Source organism: Cygnus olor, chromosome 14, assembly GCF_009769625.2.
Source record: "Cygnus olor isolate bCygOlo1 chromosome 14, bCygOlo1.pri.v2, whole genome shotgun sequence".
Classification (NCBI taxonomy): Eukaryota; Metazoa; Chordata; class Aves; order Anseriformes; family Anatidae; genus Cygnus; species Cygnus olor.
In genome coordinates, this window is record NC_049182.1 from 14,126,044 (window position 1) to 14,148,665 (window position 22,622).

The 22,622-nt window shown below is 40.8% G+C and overlaps 1 protein-coding gene across 6 annotated transcripts in view; it reads right to left on the bottom strand.

Moving 5' to 3' along the window:
• RANBP17 (RAN binding protein 17) overlaps window positions 1–22,622 on the bottom strand; it is a 160,956-nt gene continuing 138,334 nt past the window's right edge. For all 6 annotated transcript variants that reach the window (XM_040573616.1, XM_040573613.1, XM_040573614.1 and 3 more), the window contains 3 exons: window positions 7,441–7,539; window positions 3,545–3,672; window positions 1–548 (listed from right to left, as the gene is read on the bottom strand). In XM_040573616.1, the coding sequence (XP_040429550.1) occupies window positions 452–548; window positions 3,545–3,672; window positions 7,441–7,539 (324 nt within the window). In that variant the 3' untranslated portion in view covers window positions 1–451. The remainder of the gene's footprint in view (window positions 549–3,544; window positions 3,673–7,440; window positions 7,540–22,622) is intronic.

The window sequence follows — 22,622 nt, forward strand, 5'->3', positions numbered from 1 at the left end:
TATTTCAAAAAGATGTCATATAAAATTTGCACTGGTTTTCAACTCATTTTCCAACAAGTATGAGCTCAGTCAGAATGAGCTCAGGGTTTTTTTATCGGTAAGAGATGTTACTTAATACTATATGCAGAACTGAGAATCATTAACTAATGCAAGTTCAGAAGGAATGCATATTTATTTTGTTCTTTGGTTAAGTACTGTTTCTACACCATTTTGTAAAGATAAAAGAACAAGATAATAAATTTTGGTAAGAAAGGCTGAAAATGTTCAAGCTAAGGCTGATTTTACATTGTTTTCACTATCACAAATCCTTATGTTTATGCTAGAGATATAAAAAGGCAGAAGTTATCTTAAAAAAATAGTTTTCATAGGGGACAAAATCTAACAATATAACAGAGTCTCAAAACTTTCAAAGCAGTTTTATTAGCCAGTGCTCTGGTTTCCTAAGTCGATGTCAACTCATCATGTCCAAACTGCCGTGATCTGAGGCCCCTTCGCTGCGCAGAGCTTCAACCATGTCTCTTCGAAAGACTGACATATTCTGAGTGAACCTGGGAAAAAGACAACCCAAACATTTCGTTAAATGAGACCTGACACTGAGGTATTGGTTTCAATAATTGGTAAAAAGAATAACTAAAATCTAAATTAAACTGAAAAAAGAACAATGGAAAATGCAGAAACAAAATCACTAGGTACCCTCAAAAACCAGTTATATAAAATAATAATGAACTTACTGGCATATACGGAAAGCGTTATAAACTCATTTCAGAAGTCAGCTGGGAAACAAATGTATCGAGAAACCTTTTCCTCTCACGTGACTCAGAACACGTCCCCTCTTCTCTCCCAGCCTCCAGCAAAGGGCTCTGTGGGACGTGTCCAGACAGTGATCAAGTCCAGGCTATCTCAGACCTACCTTCCCCCCTCAGAGTCTGAGTACAACCAGTCTCTGTGAAATGTGGTACCATCACCTATCTGGCACAGAATGATTCACAAAAGTATTTCCCAATAGTTCTCTACTGGCATGTGTTGGATGGGAAATCTGTCCAGTGGCATCAGACATGAGACAAGGAGAATTCTGACTCAGCTTTTATGACGGCCCAAATCTGATCTACTTCCCTGGGCTATCTTTACCTGAAATGAAGCATTTGATTGCCATTTATCACATACCGTGTACGTATTTTAAAAATAAAAAAATATTTAAAATGCCAGAAAAGTATATTGCACCCTGCATTTAGGATCTTTAGGTGTTCTTTTGTTTGTTGCCTCAGTGCTCTTTGCTTTGATTGTGTTAGATGTTGCTGGCTCATTATAGCGAAGCTAATAAAGTTTCCCAAAGAACAGCTCCTTAGGGCTCCTTCCTGTGAAGGGCTGTGCGGACAGGTGCTTGCAGAACTGATGGGATCTCAGGAAAGCTCTCTTTGCAGGACTGGGGTAATATCCCTTCCCTTCCTGCTTGCCTCCACCGTACTGTACTTCATGGGTATGTGTAGCAGCAGTGTGGTAAACGGGGGCTCACTGTGTGTGGAAATACAGGATGCAATTATGAGTTCATTCTTTATTCTATTCATAATTTTTTACTTTTGAGTTTATTTCCTTACTAATGGAAATTGATTTCTGCTCAAATTTAAACAATCACGGTTAAAAGAAGCCTCCTGTTCCCCAGCAGAACTCTGAAAAGGATTACAAATCATGGGCTGAAAACAGAAAAGCCATCGTATTAACTCATGCTGCTTGTTGGGGAAGTGATGGCTTAAAAGTCTTCCTAAGTTAGCCAGGCGGATGCTACTGAGACAGACGAGCTGCTCGTTCGACCAAATTATCCCTAACCCCCTCACACCTGCACCCGTCCCTCCCTGCCTGCACTTCCACAAAAGCTCCCTGAGAGCTTCTGCGCCACTGCTTGAGAACACTCCAAAGAGCTTAGAGATGAAAATCTGTATTAAATCTACGTATATTCCAATCTAAGGTTTGCCAAATCTAGTATCTGCTAGCAGCCTCTGTCCGTTCCCTGAACAGGGGGAGCACAGGGGAGAGCTGGATCCCCAGCGCTGTCCAACACCCCCAGGTGCCTGCCTGGAGGTGACAACAGGGGACCTCAGCCTCCTGCCCATCATACTCCTTCCCTCAGCCTCGACTAGAACATCCAGTGATCCCCCTTCTGTCCTTAACGTCTGTTGTTCTGGGAATACGGCAGCTCAGAGAAACTGCACATCAAAGTCTGCTTTTCTCAGAAAACAGTGTTATCTTAAGGAGTTCTTGCCTTCAATAAATATAAATAGTTATTCAACTAAGAAACTACCTAGTTCTAAAAGCAAGTTTTACTCAGTTTCTCTTTTTTTTCTTTTTTTTTTTTTTCCTTTTTAATCCAGAAGGACTTTTCAGTCAAATGAATCCCCCTGGAATTTACAGCTGCGAGGTCAGACCATGTCCTACAGCCCACCACTATCAGCTTGGATTTAATTTGTTCTAACAGGCATTCTTCTCCTTCCTTGTGGTTTCTGTCTTTTTGCCATTTTTTTCTTCTGGTCCATAATACACAAGAAGTCACACACAAAGTCTGCCAAATTTATTGTTGACAAGGATGCGATCTGTACTTTTCTGGGTTCACTTCCAAATCCCTTTGTCTCTGACTATCATCCACAGTCAAGCCTTAAAGAACTTATTTTAATACAGGAATTCAACAGGAAAATGAAACAAAATAAAGATGACCATAACTAAGGCAAAACTACACAAGAATTAAAAAAAATTGACAATTTTTACAACAGAAAAATAGAAAAGAAGTCATAGGAAAAGTGTCACCAAAAGGTTTTTGTCTTCATTTCTCTTCAAGACATTTTCCAGTTTGTTTCAGGCTTTCCAGGAAGCCCCACAGTCTGGGCTTTGATTGCCTCTCTCTACTTTCAAGGTTTGTTTCGGTTTTATAATGCACATGGAATATGAGAGAAGAGCTAGCTGGTAACAAAAAGCTAGCATGCACATTAAATGCTGACAGACTCACTGCTTCTTTTGTGAAGCTTCCATTCTGTTTTTCAAATGAGGGCAAAATCGGGGGAATTTGTGATTCATATTAAAAAAAATCCTTGCCATGTTTATCTACAATGTGTAAGTGTCCCCTTCTTATTCTGTCATTTCACAAACAGCTGTTTAACCCCAGCACCAGCAAGAAAAGGCTATGTCAGGACAGCGGAACCACTGAAGACTGAAGCAAATGTTTTGTCAGAGGGGTTTAGGGTTGGAGAAGGGGAGCTCTGAGGCTTTCCTGCTGAAATGAGGCAGTTTTGCCCAAGTGGAAAAAGCAGCAGCTGCAGCCTGGCAAAATGTGACTTTGGGATTAAATCCAGAAATACATTTCGGACCAAGAATATACATAATTATCAAATGTTCAGACTCTGTTAAGTCTAGGGATGAGTTCTTTGATGGGGTACGATCCTTCTTTCAAAAGGAGATGCAATTCACGGCTATCTGGAATACTTCCTTATATTGTAACTTTTTCCAGTTTCCATTTGTCTTTTTATATTTTTCAGCGGCTTATATGTTATGAACTTACCTGTCTCTGTTCTTTACCAAAAGGTTTTGCTCGACTCCTTCCATGAGGTTCCTGAAGCACTGGTCAAGGACTTCTCGTTTGCTGTCAGGCTGGCTGTTTATCAAGGTTGCCTTTAGCTCACTGAAGTACTACGATAACAAAACAGAAAACATTAGAAATGTGATTTGGAAATTTGAAATTGGAGTTACTCATCTACACCTGGAGCATTCTGGAACAAATGGTTCACATGTTGCCCTCTGTGAGAGGAGCCTGGCAAATAGCAAGAATTGGGTTTCAGATGCTGTCTTCCTGAACTGCGCCAGCTTCGATCCTCTGTCATGACTAAAGTTCAGTGATGGGCCACATCAACAGTGGCTGTGGGTCCAACACATAAAGGTTCCAACACATAAAGCCACCTAAGAGAGGTGACATACATGTTCTCTGACTACTTTTTAAGGCTTTTTTAGAATGGTGCAAATTTGTGCACCTCACTGTGGGATCTAATCCACTTTAGCACTATGATGAGACAATCATCTTTGCTTCTTTAGAAGCTAGGTCATCTGTATCATTTTCTATATTACTATTCCCATTATATTCTGGCAGATCTACAGACTAGTTAAAATAGAACTTTTTACCACCTTAGGACAAATTTTGGTTTAGTCTAGAGATATGGAATAGGAGGGGACCTCCAGGGTTATCAGCTACCCTACTACTATAGCCAAGGAAGTCATATAATCCTGTTTATTTTGTTTTATTATATTGGCTATGTCACTCAAAGTTTTATGGCCTTGGGCATAAGCACATCCATGGTATGAACACTGATACAGACATTTATTCAGAGGAGAAGGAACCATTCTGATGAACCTGTGCCCAAGTATCTGGCAGAGATTCAGAGCAGTCTGATACTGCAGTTGAGAAGGATATTGCTGGTACTCTACCCTGTTTTACAGTACCTCTTCCATGCCTAATCATTCAAGAGGCGGAAGGAACTGGATCTTTGTAAAACATGTTAAACAACTCTCAAGTTAAACCAAGTTTCCCATCAAAAATGCAGCTTTCCTGTACACATGAAAAAACATGGGATAACAAAAGACAAGGTAGTAAAACTGTAACACTAACTCCAAGCCCCTGACAACTGAACAGGATTACAGAAGTACAAATCCCTTTAATGTCTGCTTGGCAAATTACCTGCCCTCAATCCAGTTCCTTTCAAACCAGAAACATCCCGTGTTACACATCTCTGTCGGCCACTACAGCAGCACTGCAAGTGAAGGCAGTAGCAGATCAAATAGCTGGGTCCCAAACTACTTAGGAACTCAAATTTTAAAATCACACGGGAGCTGGTGTAAAAGATGAAATATCTGCCTGCAACAAACACGTTCCCCGAAGCCTTGTCTCAAGGTGACAAACACAGAGTTCAATTTAGAGAAGGCCACAACCCTGAGATCTTCTCTGGTGCCCACAAGTCGTTTTTAGAACAGAGGTGTTCCAAGAATGCCTTCAGTCAGCCCCACAACATTGCCAGCACCCTCAGCTAACAGCAAGGAATTACACCTTTGCCTAACATCAGTGATTGCAGCCTCCCCTGTAGGACCCTCCCATGGCCTCACTGCTCCAACACTACGGAGCTGCTCCGAGCACTGGGGTTTCTAGGGCTTCTCTGCAATAACATCACTTTTGCCCATACACTCAAATGCCTGTGGTTGTCTTCTCTGGCTGAGGGACAACAGCAAGGAGATGACACAGTTGCTACGTTATCAAGATATAAAGGGCTCTCCCTGCCAATCCCTTCCCACTAGGATTTAAATTAAACTTGCTGCTGCACTTCAGTATGGGAATGATGTCAGGAGCCACCAGCAACCATCCCATTTCATACTAAGCTGATGCTGTCTCAAAAGATTTAGCGTTGTTTTAGGGTGGACTCTAAGCAAAATTCCCATTTTGGCATAACTAAGCCTATTGGGACAAGCATGAATGAATCCCAATTTTTTTGAGTCCCTAAGTAAACCTGCTTCCTTCCCTTTGAGATGAATTATTGCAAAGAAGATATCATTAAAACAAAAGTAGAAGAGAACAAGCAGTAAAACGTGGTTAATGTGTGCTTGCTATCTCAGGAACTGTAGAGACAGAGACCCTACCTGAAATAAAGGAATCTATTTTCAATAAATAAACCAGCAGTGTACTGAAATGAGCCAAGGAAAGACGACTTTTACAGCCATATATAAGTACATTACCTCCTCTTTTCTGAACACAAAATAATATGCTTGATGCAAAATGGGCAATACAAATATTGTAAATTATATTTCCCGTTCTCCACCCTTCCAAAAGAAATGCAAGACTTGTTCATAAGTAAAGGTGCTTGTACATATCCATGTCTGCTAAGCAAAACACATAATCATTAGAACTAGTCTAATTTCAGTAAGAAGAATATTCTGCCAGTCACAGATTTATTTCTTATGATTTACAACTCCATAGTTTTATCTTCAAGTGAAATATTTAATTTCTTCTTATACTGAAGCAGCTAACATCAAAAACCACATAATTAATATGTAGTCAGGCTAATACTTAAACACTATAAATCAGAAGCATTATATAAACAAAAGTGTCGTCTTGAACAAGATTGGGAATGCACAAAACTACTTATTTCCCACTTTTATAATGATGCAGTGACTCAGAGCAGATAGAAAATGATTAGTTTTCCTTCCAAAGTAGGAAATATTGCTTCCATCTGTAAAGTATAATATTGTGATGTCATAAAGTTTTCCTAAACACTGAATTTGCCCTTATTCCCTCTCAATCATTTTAAAAGAACTGCTCTCTCTTATAGAGCTTGGATTTAAATCACAATAACACACCAAGAAGATGAATGACAGTGCTATTGGATATGGCTAAAATTGGATCCTTCAGCACAGGTGAATGATGAGACAGCGCTTCTCTTCTTGATATATTTTCTTCTTCTATTAGTTTCCTTCCATAGCTGGGATTTCAGTTTGAATTTTAATGTATGCGGTTGCTGCTAATCTTAGTGTCTTATTTTTTTCCAGCACCCTCTTATTGTATAGACAATTCATTCTCCAAAGCAGTAATACACTGAGGCTTGTGACTGCCCAAGAGATAAAGCAATTCAGAATAAAGTTAGAGCTAGCTCTGAACTATGGAGAATACAACAGGTCAATATCTTCAGAAACAATGCCTTGCTATACAAAAAATGCACACATTTAGATCAACTCGCATTCATTTACTCAGATGGTTTCCATTTCAGACAATATTGTCTCTATTAAGTCACAAGGGAAACATGATGGGTATATCCAAATTCATAGTTTCAGATTTTATTGAAAGGGCAAATTGCAGAGTATTTCCTGGTTTACAGAATCTGCCGCAGATGAACATAATCCAAATTGCAATCAATGCTGGTACTTAAGTGTAAGAGCTCAGATAATACCCTCAAAGCTAGTTGTTCCTGTGAAACCTTTCAGAAAAAGAAATTGGTTAACTCTTTTTCTAGGAAGCTATTTTTCTGATGTGATTTCCACAGCATTCTTGTTTCAAATTTCTATCTAAAAGCCAGATGAGCTTGCCTATTATTTTTGCTTAATTCTGAAACAGCAAAGATGTAAAATCTATTAAAAAATGTTTGCTATATTTGCATGATGTAAGGTTGGGTGTAAAAGTTGGGGTGACGTTTGAGAGGATTTTCTCATCCTAATTAAGCCACTCAGCTTCTGTGAACAAATCTGTAAAATACCTATACAGTAGATGAACTGATTTCTACTCTCTGTTACTAGTGTGAGCTGGGTCCCAAGGAAAGAGATGGGGAATGTGAAAGGGCAACGGGCAACTTTGTTTTACATGAAATAATGACTTCAACTACTTGGGCACGTGAAGAGCAAACCTGGTAGAATTCCTTAAATACTCACTTTCTCGTTGAGAAGTATAAGTCCGAGCAGTGGTCTTGACACAGACCATTGGTTTCTGCAGTCTTCAAAAATGATGGTGTTCATTAGGATTGACATCATCTGAAAGAAAATTCAGTTTACGTGAATATGGATACTGTTGCTATACCGTGTAACTTGGTGAGAGGGAAAAATAAATGAAACCTTTACTAACTGTGGTGAAATTTCATAGATAAGCAATGGTATCACAGAAATCATTCGTCCAAACACTTATTTCCATAACCAAAACTACCAAGTGAAGAAACTTACAGAAAACAAATGTCAAAGCTCAGCTCCGAAGTTGTAGTTAGAGCAGTCAAAATGAACAGGAATTAAGACTTAGAGTTGTGTTAATTCAAGGTACAGACTTGGACTTTACTACAGGGATCTGCTGCTTTGTCACATGACTTCTGGGACAGTAATACATACGTGACCAGTAATCTGTAGTAGTCGCACTTTAATTTCTAGGTGCTATTAAAGATTCTGTTTTTATCACGTCCATCTTCCTTCTTGTACAATACTGCAAGGTATTTAAAGGGAATCCCTGTTGTGATGAAGGCAATCCTTATTACAGCAAGGAGTCTATAATCTCTATGCCACTTCCACAGAAGTTACAAATCCAGCCTGTGATTTTGGACGTTTCTGTGACTTAATTTGGACATACTTCTGTGACTTAATTTATGGAGCTCTGCAGTTGGGATAAAGCCACTTGATCAACTTTATAAAGCACGGCGACCTATCAACTCGTACATTTAAGTTCTTTTGGCACACAAGCAGAAGACAAATAATTGGTTTGCTTGTCAGCTGGCTGTAACCAGAGCCCTCAGCTACTACCACACGGGGTATTCTCCCTCGGAGGCCTCTGCTGGTATTGCTCTGCATCTTTACTGCCAGTGTGCATAGCTAGGAAGGGTAGGAATTATTTTAGGGATTTGCACAACTTTTGTAAAAATAAATTACAAAGTTACTATAGAATCCATTTAAAGATAAAATCCTCAAAGACATCCTGGAGATACGTTAGTCCGAAATGCCAACGGCCATAACATATACAAACCTAAAAACATTACTCAGAGATTAAACAGAGTGAAAATTTGTAAAATGTCACCAGTAAATAGTTTGACTCACATTTATAAAATATCTACACCCCAAAAACCAAACAGAGAGGAAGTAGAAAATCATTAAATCCTTTCTTCTAGGCCAATGAGTAGCTATGAGCAGGGTCTCCAGAGAGCTGCCACACTGCAAACTAGCCTGTAATAACTGACCAAGGCTAAGTCAAACAGCATGTTTCACTAAATGAAAAAGATGAATCCTAGCACTACAAATCACCTGCAACAGAGATATCCACAAATTATTTGAGCTTTCAAGTTAGGAACATACAGTCTGGCGTGGGAAAGGCTGATTTTTCTCCTGACTCCACAGTCTATAGATCAGGCAAAATATTTTCCATTACTCATAGAACAAAACCAGCTCTTTGCAACTAATGCAAACAATTCAAATGTCTCCATGCAGGCATCAATAGGTGCTTACCATCCAGACATGAACAATAGTTACAACTCCTTATAATTCATTCACCTCCAGATTTTCCTCTGTGGCACCAGAGCCAGCTGTTAGGACAGAAGCGTTTTTTAAGTATTGAAACAAAATCCCCCAGGCTGTAATTCAGTCAGAGCACCAAGACTGACGTATCCATGTTTCTTATAAAAATGCATGTACAAAGACTTTCAGTATGATGCTTAATCTAAAAAGGGCATGTTCAGTGAACAAGTTCACAAGTGACCCAGAGGGAAAAGTGCCATTTCTTCAAACTCCAGCATCACCAAACAACTTAGATGTCTTTTGGGTCTCTACCCCAGAATTGCTATGAAATTTCAAATGAACTGCAAAGTGAATATCCTGGGAAAGTTTTTGGCCTATGTAAGGAAGAGAGACCACTGTGCACCCAGATTCACCAAGGAAACATTTGTCTCTGTACATAAGCAGAAAAGACACCATGGAAATAAGCATGGAATGGGATGAATGTTACAACGTGTAAGAACAAAGCCAGCACATAGCAATATGCATAATGGTAACTACCAAAGGTGTGCCTTAGTACTGGCCAACCAGGAGAACAGCAAAAACTTCCCTCCCAGCCCCAAGCTTTTCCTCTGACACAATCCCACCGTGGAACATTTTTAGTTTCACTTCTCAGGATTAGTGAGAGAACCCTTTCAGAAATCAGTAGCAGTGTAGGGAGCTCTGCAGCATTCCAGTCAGCTAGGCCTCGTGCCTGGGCACACGGATGGCTGGTCCCATGGGGGTCAACCTGCTGCCTCAACCAGCCACAGTCACCACACTGCCACTGCTCATGTGCTCCACACCAAGTTATCTCCGTTTAAAGGAACTTCTGAGACGAGTGGTACCGCCTCACTAACACGAACAAGGCCGTAGCACCTGCCCATTAGCTCTCCAGGGCAGATTAACGCCCTTCTTGAAGTGATGTAAGTTTACTACTTTCGGAGGTGGACAATTTGCAGTTCCATCATATCGCCTCTGCAGATGTCTTCTAGCAAGGGTAAAACAAATCCATTAGGTGTACAGGTCAGCATGAGGAGATGCAAGCATAAAATTGAGGCAATCCAATCTATCATATCCAGACCTCTGTCCGAGGCTGTCAGGAAGGCATTACAACACAACCCAATCAGCAATTACTGTGCCTAATTCCTCCAAGATGAAGGGCACCAAAATCCAGGTAACAGCCTTAAACTTCCTTTTCCTGTTTTCCACGTCTCTCCATCACAACTATTGCTGGTGCTTTGTTTTACTGCATAGGTTTGGTTTCCTGTGCTATTTCTGCATGAGCCCACAGCAAGCTGTTTACATTCCAGATCCTTCACTTTACAGTACTGCTGACACACGCCAAAAGAGATTGTGCCCGTGAACAAGCAGTAGATCGCCCCTGCTGTAAAAAACTTAAGTCTAAGTGATGCAGCCCGCACAAATTCATCTGCAAGACAACAGAGCTAGTCTAGATGAGGCTTCCGGTACCTTATAAAGAAACTTTGCCTCAGCAGACAGCACATTTATTGATGATATACCAGACTAACTCTCTCTCAGGTAGAAGTACCAGGCTTTCACTGAATTTCACTAATTGTCCCACCCCTAGCTCTCTACCTTTTTCACATAACAGAGAACAGCCTCTTCCTGTGTTGACAAGTGACATCCTCAGTGTCCTCCTTCAGACCTCACATAATCATTATTTGGCTCTGTTCCTGCTATCTTGAGTCATCAGGAGAAACAGGTCAACCCACGCAGGAAAATTTCTAGATATTTGACACACAGCTCTATCTATATGTCCATTTTTGTTGTTCCTCTGTGTTGTTTGGATTACAAAAACTGAAACTCTTGGGCCTTCTGAAGGAGCCTCTGAAATAATGTGCCTCCCTCTTTGTATTTTATTTGCTGACGTACGTTTACATGTATTTGCATTTATGATGCAAACCACACAGAAATAATAACCACAATGTTATGAAGATGAAAGCTTGCCCAATAACACGAAAACGAGGAGGTGAAGGCAGTTCCCAGGCCAGCAGCACTGCCCAGAGCTGCCCTGCTCGGTCCCAGGCCGGCAGCCAGACCAGTTACGTGAGCAAGTGCCCAGCAGCGACAGTGCTGTTTGCATTCTTATTTCAGTTCTTTTGAGAACTGCTGAGCATTTTTCAGACGTTAGTCAGCTTCATAGTGGGCCAGTGAGATACATTGGTGTTACCACTGCATTTTACGGAAGCGTTGGCTGATTGGAGATCACAAAGCAGTTCGATGGCAAAACCAAGCAAGAGCTCAGTTTATCAGCCCTAGGTAGGGTATTATCCTAGGCAGAAAATACCCTACTGGCTGAAACTGAAAGGAAAATGACTTTTCAGATCCTGTCCCAGCAGGTGCGGGGCAGGCTCAATGCTGCATGCTGACTCCAGCAGAAAACAAGCTCTCAAGGTGGGGAAAGAGGCACTAAAAAGGCAGGGAGTGTGGGAGCAGACAGTCTATTTTCTACTTAGTTCAAATTGGCAACCTTGCCTCTGTTCTCTTATCTTAAACATAAGGCATCACTTTATCTGGTTCAATAATGTTTCTCCTGACACATTTGTTCCATACAAAAGAAACTATTGACAGAAGAGGCAAGAGTAAAGAACCGTTCTTCCAATAAATTAATTCTTCAGAGCCTCTTTCTTTCTTGGGTGGTGGAGGAAAATGTTGCTCAAGTCACTGCTTATTCTGAAAACTTTTTCTAAAGAACCTGGAAAAGAAACTGCCTTTCCATTAAAAAGGTGTTTTTTTTTTTTTTTTTTTGCTGCTTCATGTTATCAATAGTGTGGAACTTGCATCATAGCAGGTCCCATAACTCATTTCTCTCCCCCATATGTCGGGATGAATATTTTATTCTGCTGCAGCTAATCACATTTTTAATATAAAGAACATTATGTTAACACCAGAGAAAGCAGTATGTAATCCTTGACAAAAGATTTAGAACGGTCTAAAAACATACACAGCTTTTAACCAGACCCTTGGCTGCTAGGAACATGTTTTTTCCACTCAGATCTGAAGAAGATTCAGGTTTTCGTTGTTTAGCATACAAAACTTGGTAGGATTATGTCTCTAGCTTCAGGCAGTCTGCTCTTAGTTTAGGAGCTGTGATTATTAATTTAAATGTCCTTTAGAGTTCTCAGTTCTTTCAACATCAATTCTTTCTATACCAATAAATGGACCGTCATTTACTAATAATATTAGGAAGATTTAAATGCTCCAAGATTATTAAATACCTTAAATTTTAATCTGTTGTTTTAAAATATTTATTTTACTAGAAAACCTAACTTTCAGACTGATATTTTTGATGTTCAGCCTTCGTTCAAGCTAAAATTTCCAGTGGAAATAAGAAAACTAAACCTTGTATTTATTATGAAAGTAAGAACCAGTCCATTATTTCTGAACTAAAAAACTTTTAAATTGTCAGAAATAGCAAGTTGGCTGGAATTTCAAATATGTAGGAGTTTAAGAAGCACGTGCCCTGTTATCCTTACTTTGTGAAATGACATTAGATCAACAAAGATCTTTAAGTAAGTTGCTTACATGTAGCAGAAGCGACAAGGGCCGTCATGGGCATACACGCGTGCTACTGTCAGGACCACTGGCCTGCCACAGGATGCAGCCCCAGCATCGTGCTTTCTGGACACCCCACAACTTTCTCCTGTTCTGTGGCTATTTTTTTTTTTCAAGTATAGGAAGAGGGGAGGACTTATGGAAAGAGAGAGAGAGGAAAGAGGGCAGCAGACAGAAAATCCAGACAAACCATGAACCCAGGCTGGTGCAACCACTGTATTCCTTGCAACAGCTTTTGTACTCTGAGCCTTTTAGGCTACCCTCAGACCAAGCTTTTCTTTCAGCTTATATAGGCAAGATTCCCCCAGATTTCTATTCACAGAATATGGTATTCTACCCTATTTATACATACTTCCTATATATGTATGTATAACTAAAACATTAATAACTAAAATTTCACGATTCAACAACAGAAGCTTCAAGAAGCTTCAGGAAATATTAAGTCTAAGAATAAGATTGTGCAGGACCCAATCTTATATCTCAATTTGGAATAGTTCAATTGGTTCTGGACCTTTTTTTTTTTTTTTTTTTTTTTAAACGGCAAAAGGTAGGGTATAAATGGTTGAAAAAATCAGGGCAGGACATTTGTGTGACACACTGCATCCCAAAAACTAGTATATATGTGCAGCTGGTGGACTGAAATACAATGTAAGTGTCTGTGTCTTTCACAGGCTATTCGTACCAGTTAGATGTTATGTTGTGCTGGGAGGGTCTTTTTTTTTTTTTTTTTTTAAACCAACATTCAGAAGGGATGCCAGAAGGGATGGAAAAGATGGTAATAGATGTGAAAAAAGGAACGGTTACAGAGCGTGGAGCTTGTCATTTCCCTGAGTATGTCTTCAGAACTGGCCAAAGGGTTGCAAGTATGGGAGTGCTCACTTGAAGTAGGTCCAAATCATGAGCCAGAAGAAATAATCATACAATAAGATTGTACTAACTTATGTCAAACCTGACTTTGTATCTGAAAAAGAAACATAAGCACATACTCAGAAAGAAACATTTAGGATGATAGCTTAAGGCTAATGACAAGCACCTGCAATGCGCCCAATAAATTTGCTATACCAGAGCCACTGCAAACAGCTTTCTATTTCTTCACTGCTAAAATGAAACTGGCACAATAACGTAGACCAATAGAGCAACGTAGACTTTTCAAAACTAAGGCTTACTTTCAGCATTTCCTACCTTTAGTTGGTAGTGACGTGCCTTTCAAGCAGTCGACAGGATGACAAAGCAGCTGCCTGCGCTACGCTAGGATGTAACCACCGCAGAGCTGGAGCATGGGCAGCAGCTGCATCCTGCACACAAGCTGGTCACGGTGAAACACTTGGTCCTATACTCACTGGTTTTCAAACAGAAATTTTAAACCCTTCCCTCTAATTTGAGGACATATTGTAACATGACAGACCGTGTTCTTTTCCAGTTGCACCTGTTTATGTGAAGATCTACGATACTGGGGCCATTCTCACCTATCAGAAGCAGGTCCCTGTATCCTAAGGGAGACCCTGCTGCTGGGTGAGCTGGCATCCATCGGGGTGAAAAAGAGATGCCAGCTGACTGTTACAGCCTCACTGACAGTAAAGCAGTGAGTCTCATGTGACAGAGCAGATTTGCCTAGCCCAGGGGTGGCTACATCACGCACTGGAAGCAGAACAGTTAACTGCGGCAACGCAGAAGACGCCTGATGAATGAAATACCTCCTCTTTCTGCAGGGAGGAGGGGATACGTTTCATTAATTATTACCTTCCAGGGTATGCTGACTTGCTTCTGTCTGTGCTGAATTTCATGTAAACCCTGTGTTGAATGTCACATACTCATATGCTGCCTGAAGTGCTAGATTTTGTATTTGGATATCTGGTGCAGCTGACAGATGTTTACAAACTCATGTATCTGCACAGCTTCTTTCTGCCTATCCATCTGTGCTCCCTGATAGACAGAAAATTATTCTACCTCAGGCTGGAATAACTTATGATTGTAGCATCAACTCCTATTCTGCATTCTTAGGTGGCAGTATTCATAGATTTTCAGTTACAGATACTATAGTGGTCATTCTAAATTAACCTGAGCTGTTTATTTAAGATTCAGCTATTTCTGAACAAGTGGCCATGAATATGCAGCACTGCAGCTGTTTTTAGAGACAACAGAACTGTGATTAATTAGGGCTTTTGGAATGTACACCTTGTCAACTTTGCAATTTAAACTTCAGGTTGGTTTGGTGTAATGGCTGAGCTCTTTAAAATCCTTGTAAAAAAATAATACACATTCATCTCTCTGCTTTTATCAATAAAGAGGAAGCTAGGTCCAGATCTTTGTGAAACAGTCTCATCTCAGATCACTCTTAGCGTCCCTTTCCAGCCCTCACGGTAAGAGCCTTCTTGTTCAGCCAGTACTCGTCTGAGAGGTGACACAGGAAGAAGTCCGTGTCCACTACCAGCACCTCTGAACAAATGACTCATTACAGATTATTTAATCCTCCTGGGAGGAGAGAACAGCAGTTTCACCTACACCAATGCCTTCCAGCAAGTCTCTCTCTTCAGGAATGCAAATGGTCCTACATCTTCTAGTCTTCCTCTCAACTACTAGTAGGGCTTACAGTGTGTACATTAGTTAAATTCCTCAAACATGAGCTGCTGTCACCCTTCAGTCCTGTACGATTGAGCTTCTGAACAATTCACTGGTGGGTTCCTTTACACTGAATGCTGATGGTGCACAAAAGCAGCAGGGGATTTTCCATGTTGCAGCAGCATTTCAGCATAGGAATTGGGATCTTTACCTGCAGGATGATGATGTTTCTGAAATCTCTATTACAGGAAGGCCTACCAAAAAGCCAGTCAGCTGGGGAGGGAAGATAAGATCAGAAAATGCTAGTACTGGAAAAACAGAATTATTAGTCTAAGACCAATTTGAAGCTAATCTCAAACTTAACTACAGAAACATTCTGGATCTGTAAAAAGCTGCATATGGAAGAAAAGGCAGAGCACGAGATCATCTCCAAATCCTTCTTCCAAGGAACTTGAAGGTATCTCGCACTGGGCATGCGTTAATCCCTGCATCTGAGCATGCTGATGCCGTGTGGAAGCGTGCCCAGCGCAGCCCTTGGGGACACAAACCCCACGCACCGAGGAGCAGCCGTTAACCCGTGATGAAGCTCGCACTCACCTGCAAGCCAAGTCCCGCTGGGCATCTCTCATGTAATCCACCTGGCCTTGCAGCAGCGCCACGGCGTGCACATCTTTTACAAGAGCCCTGATGTTGCTTGCCACAAGGCAGCTGGGATTTGCAGGCAGATCAAGTGTGGGCTCAAACTGTGTGGACGTCTGCCAGCAGCAGACCTGGAGGCGTCCCCCACACAGCAACAGTAACCAGTAGTACAGAGAAAATTAGAACCAGGGTAATTATTTTACCCATATTTACCTTAGTTTAGCACAGATACGGATATAATCAGCAGGGACAGGGAGGCAGCCTGGCCTTTTAAACCACACCATGAAGGCAATCGGGGTTTAAGAAACCCACAAGCGTGGCTCTAACCATTATTCAAGGACCCTCCATAAAGCAACGTGACCTGCTCAATTTGAGCAGCCTAATTGCACAGAACTTAAAAAGGCTAATCACAGTATTAATTACCGATTGCCTAACACACTTCAAGCCTCTTCTGTTTTCAAATTGTTCATAAACTGATCCTAATTTCTACTGTGGAACAATTAAAAGTGTTTTCGTTATCCTGGTGAACTGAACTGTAACCAAAGCTGTTGCGAATAAACATAAAAGACAGATGATAAAGATGGTAATAAGCATATTGCTACTGTGTCTTGAATAGTCACCAACACTTCTTAGTGAATATCATCTTTCACAACAACAACAAAGGATAAGAGCACAAGGCTATTTCATGCAGTCATCAAAACAAAATGCACTGAATATTATATTTCATACTAAATACATTACCCTGGCAGTTTGACACTCAACATTTCAATAGATATTGCGTCTCTCTCAACATTCTCCCTGAATTTCTGCAGATGGACTTTTAAGTATCAATGGAAGATTACTTTACTTGTCACACTAAAAAGATTTTAAAGGATGGCTGCACACACTTCATTTTTAATATTTTTTTTAAAGGGAAATGAATCATGAATCGAGAAACACAGTTATACTGAAAGGTCAGATACTGTGTTGTGCAGGAGTCCTTTGTGTGTATCGCTCCTGCAATAGCTAGCTGCCTCTTGTCCCTCGTGTGCCCAGCAAAGCATCGCAAAGACCTGCTGAAGTAACACTACGCTAACCTAAACTATACCGAGCTAAGCTAACAGTATTCCCAAATTGCATCAAACTGTTGTGATTTTTTATTTTTATTTTTTAAAACTATGCCTGTTCCTGGAGATACATAAATACAAAATAATCTCAATTTTCAGTGAAAAGAGCCACAAACAAGTAAACACAGGGACAAAACCCAAAAGATTTCAGGTTTCATGATCTCAGAGGACTTCCTGAAAACCCAAGTATCTCTGAGGATCACAAAAACCAAAACAGAACAAAACAAACCAATAAACCCCCACAAACCGAAGACAGCAACCATTTATTAGCCTGGAAAAAACATGGATTTTGAGGTACAATCCCAGAGTCCTGAGAACTGGGTTAAAGGGTTACAACAAGGTTAAGCAGAACAGGTATTTAGTGTACGCCAGCCAACTAGAAAGTTTTCTGCAACGAAACAGCCCCCATCACCTGCCGCCTACCTTTTCATCTGCTCAAAACGAACACCAACGAGGTCGAAACGCCTCATCGAGCACCGGATCTCTATGCGAGCATCATCTCATTCGCTATAAGCTTTGGTGGGCCGCCGCTATCGTATCCAGCAGCAATTAAACATCTTTGTAAGCCACTGCTATTCTAGAATTTTAAATTTGATTTTTTTTTAAATGGGGGAAGGGGAGGGTGTTTGTTCACCGAGAGTGAGTTTCATTACTCACATGGCAAATCTGCCAGTAGCAGACCATGGAATGGATTGTTACCTTTCCCTATCCATTTTGTAAAGATATTGCTTTCTTCCAGACTGCAAGCATCACTTCTAACTGGATTTTGAATTATAATGTGAACTTTACAAAATTATTGGTGCTATTCATATCGCTAGTTAGATTCTATGGAATGGCAATATTTTTTGCCCTTCCCCTAACCAGCACCTCTTAGTGTTTTATATAAAACCACCACGGCCAGCAGAAATCGAACATTTCCAAGTAATGTAAAGTATTACATTGCACTGAGTAAACAAGGAATAAAACATTTTTATACTTCTCCTTAAACTTATTTGCTTTTTGAAAATATTTATGCAGCGCAGAAGGCATGAGGTTATTGAGAAATACAGCCAGTTCCTCTTCTTTAATTGAAACATTTATGTTTTTTGTTCTGCTAACAAAAAGCAATGAACAGTAATAATGTGAGATAAATATACAAGAAACTTATAGATATGATTGTAAAACAACATCATCCTAATGTTTTCATTTAATTACCCTGAAATGTATTCTATTTAATATTCATTACTCAAAAGCCAATTTAAAAGAGAAAGAGGTGAAGGGACTTATTCAGAAAGACGGACTGTCATTCACTGCAATAGTTATCTAATATACAGAAGTTAATAAAGCAGATTAATCTACAAGTCCCTTTAAGCCATCACTGAGTTTAGAACAACTGCCTCTTTGACCCTTAACCCTCCCGCTGTGCACCAGTAGCAGGTGCCAGCTGCACTAAAATGATGGCTGACGCATTTTAACGCAAGGTCTTTTCTTACTTTGCTTCTGACCAGCAGCTGACCCTGTAGGAACGATTGTTTCATGTGCTGGCCTAAAGGCTACATAAACCAGTAACTGATAAACAAAAGCATACATACACCAGCTGCCTAGCCCGAGGGTGCACATCCAACACTGACACCTCTAGCAGTTTGTGCTGCAAGCCGAATTGCAGCTTTTTGTTTCCATGCATGAATTCTGTACAATACTTGTTACTTCGTGGCCCTAAACTTCACTCCATCCCCAAAACTGTTTGTGTAAACTATAGCACAGCTTGAATGATTAAGAGGAGATGCCCAATTTGATTTAGCACCATTATTAAGAGCGTGAAATCTTCAGATACATCACTAATGATGATGCATTTTAACATTAAAAGTCTTAAAATCAAATTACTCGATTCACATGACAACGAATCACAACAGGGCTTTAAACAAAGCAGGATCAGAAAAGACACTAAGCTCATTAATATTGTTTGATTTCTTAATTGACAGCACTCATGTAGTGAAAGCTATACGTTTAGCAATATTCTGGAGACTGAGGCCGCTGCCGCCCTTACACGTGTGCAGTGAGAAGCACGTACAAGAAGAGTAACCTATTTTTCATGAAGATAAGATGACTTTGACATAGTTATTTTGCTGATACAAATTACACAACCACAAAAACAATCACAGTAATGATTAAATGCAGTTATGTACATGGGAGACTACTAGTGCAAATGTTAACATATTTAAATGGGTTCCCTTCATTAAAAAAATTATATATGATATTAAACCATCAATCAAATCGAAACACTAGAGTCTCAACGTATTGTCACTGGTTAAAATAAATGACTTTGAGACTGAATTTTGGCTCACTCAATATGGTGCCTTTTCTGTTGCTTAGCCACCCAAGTCTCTGCTGGCTTGGGCTACAGCTGGTATATCTCCATCCCTTTCAATTAATAAAGAAAGTTATGATAGTATTGGATAATATTTCTAAATTGTGCTAAGAGGTTGAAAACAGATGTCCCAGGGAAAATCCCTTTCACTGCCGTATCAAACCTTTCAAGCCTGCAAAAGCTGAGCACTCTGGTCCTGATAAGCAGAGCCTTTTAACACATTTAATTTTAAGCAAAGGAACAGTTGTACCCGCGGGTTTGATCTGCTCTTAAAACTAAGCATATGCTCAAACATGTGGCTTAAGGTGCTCAGGCACTCAGCGCCTTGCACAACTGCCCTCTGTCAATGCGATGCAGATTTCTTTCTGTGATGTGCTCATATGCAAGTGCTTCTGCACGTTTCTCTGCATAGGGCCAGGAAGCATGCATTATGAACACATCTCCTCTGGATGTTTTTATTTCAATTACTGTGCATAGCTCTACACTAGCTGTATATGGCACCAAGGTTTATCTGAAATACAAAACCCTAACTGATTTTACTGCATAAGAGGGAAAAAAAGGAAGGTGGCACTTTACAATATGTTTTTATTTTACTAGTAATGTTGATTTTTCATTGCAACTGGCATCTTTACTTTCTGTTTTACATTTGCTATGCAGTGCTGCCGGGCTGCTTCATTTAGTGCACCTTTGTCACTTGCTGAAGTTGGAAGTCATGAGTGCTCAGCTCCAGTGAGCAGCCTGCATTAAGCTGCTGCACATCCTCCTCTTCCTGCACTACTGCCTGCCCCATCCTTGCCACTTTTCCTCTTTTGCAGCTCTCCTCACCTACAGCCCCCAGAAGGGCTCAGCGCAGGCACAGCCCCGCACCAACAGCCCTAAAATAACTGCTCAGCACAACCACCCCCAGCTGTGGGCCCACCTGGGCTGGGAATATCACCGGTCAGATCTAATCCAAATGTTTGTACAGCATTTGAATTTACTGAAGAAAAAAAGTCCATGGGCTTGGCTTATCCAGTACTTCTCCATACCAAAACTAAGAGTCTGATATGTACAACTCTACAAGATGAGCATTAGTGGAAGATAAAGGCAGTGTTTTAAACCCCCAAATTACGCTTTCATTCATACAGTGGAGCAAACGCTTGAACTGTTTTAGATGACATCAGAAAGTCGCTCCTGAAATAACAGGAGATGACAGTGGGAGCCTTTTAAAATTATTTATGAAAGTGCTTATAACACAACCCAATGCAACAGCAATAGCTGACTGTAATACATTTAATACTGCTTTCTACCCATATATCTCAAATTACTTTACACATGTTAATTCAGTTTAGTTGTAAGACATCATCACAAAGCAGTTGTTCGCAGATTAAGCTTGGACTAAACAGCTCGCCCTAGGGAGCAAAGCAGAAAGCAGGGCCACAGTCAGCAGCCCCTGTTGGCTTTGGAAGGACACTGCTACTTACACCTAAACCTTTAAAGTTGTTTCACTTCTGTGCTTCCTATTACTCCTGTCTTTGTGCAGTCACACCTACTCTTTCAAAAAAAAAAATCACAGAGCTGCCATGGGATGTACCTAAGCAAACAAAATATCAATTAATAGGGTTTAATTATACAACTGCACTACTCTAGGAGCTAAGAAAGACGCAAGCATCAGCCACGGATATACACCTATTTACTGAGCCGTATCCTGACGCCGAATTGCCTCGTTTACCAATGAGCGAAGGCTTGGCTGTAACCTACAGGCAGAACGGCTGCAGCACCGCTGGGAACCAACAGGTTCCCCCGCGCCCCGCAGGGCCTCCAGCAGCACGGCCCCGCACGCCCTCGCACAGGGGCTTGGGGCAGGGGCAGTGTGGAGCCCCCAACCCGCAGGATGTGAAACGTCCCGGGGAAAGGCCCCAGTGGCCGCTCACAGGCAAGCTCGGAGGTTGCTGCTGCTTGCAAGGAGCAAAGCTGGCGGGGCTGAGCCGTGCTGTTCCTCAGCTACCGGGATGACCTGAGGAGCGCAATTCCTGGAGCGCCCTTGGAAATTTTCATCATCCAACTACTTTTACAGATCCAAGGTGGAAAAACCCCATGTTCTAACTAGTAAATAATTGCAGTTATCATTGCATCAGTTTAGTCTAAAGAGCTGACAAACCCCTCTAAACTCTAAGCACAATTAGTCATTAGGGTCTAGTTTTTCAGCACTGTTAAGCAATTTGTAACCCATTGCTTTTAATAGGGTTATGCATTACTTAACCGACACAGATGTCTTGAAAACTGAAACCGTTGGTTATGAAGCAGCAACCTTGTTCATTAGCTTCCATGATAGTCAAATCATCTATAAAACCAGTGTTTAATGGCCAGCCGATGAATAATCAATGTCTCACTTTTCATCTGAGTGTGAAAATGAGAATAATCTAATACATCGTCCCTCTGGTAGAACGCAAGGCCTTGGGTTCCGTTTCTATTCAGGGCTGATTTATAACCCAATGGAAACCTGATGTAAACATATGATCAATGAGTCCCATCATTGCTGATAATAACCCCCAACCGGCCCACTCCCTCATCTCAAAAGCCATCCCTTTAGGCTATTAGTTTCGTCCAGCTAATCCTCTCTACTATTTCTGCCTGCTGCTTTTACCTTGGCCATCCGTTCAGTCCGGCAGACTCAGAAGTAATTTTATACGCAGCAGAGAGCGGGTGGAATTGATTTTTCACTCAGTGCTCAGTTCCCATCTGAATAATTATCAATTTTACTGCCTCATAAAGGGAAGAGTCAAAATTTCAAATCAATTCAAAAGAGCTTCTGAGACTACAGAAACTGTGCATGAGAATAAAGGTCAAAGTTGTCAGTGACCCCGGGAGATGATGTCAGATATTAGTCCGCTGAGCAGTTGACATCAGAGGCACTCAATATGATATGACTAGTGCTAATGCAAATCATATTTATGCTGACTACTGGAGACCGGCCATTAATATTTAAAAGAGTACGTGAAAGCCTGCATTCAAAATAAATATAACATATTCCACAGAATCTGAAGTTAATAAAGACAGATCACTGCCTGGTCATATGCTGTAAAGTGAAAGATTACTGCATATTAACAGACAAAGTATTACGTTAGGGTCGCCACAGATGCAGCCAAGTCCAGCGCCTGGGCTGCTGCTCTGTCCTTTCTGCCCAAATCACAGCGCACACGGAGCAGTGCTGAGTAATTTGACATATCCAAACGCTGACTTCACTGCTAGTGTCCGTGAAACCCCTACTGGGGAGAAAACATGAGCACTTGTAATATGACAAGGGAATCGTCCTATTCTGATAATGATGCCAATAATAAACATCGTTAATATTCTCCCAATATGCAATATACTGCCAAGAATATATTAGTTATTTTTCACCT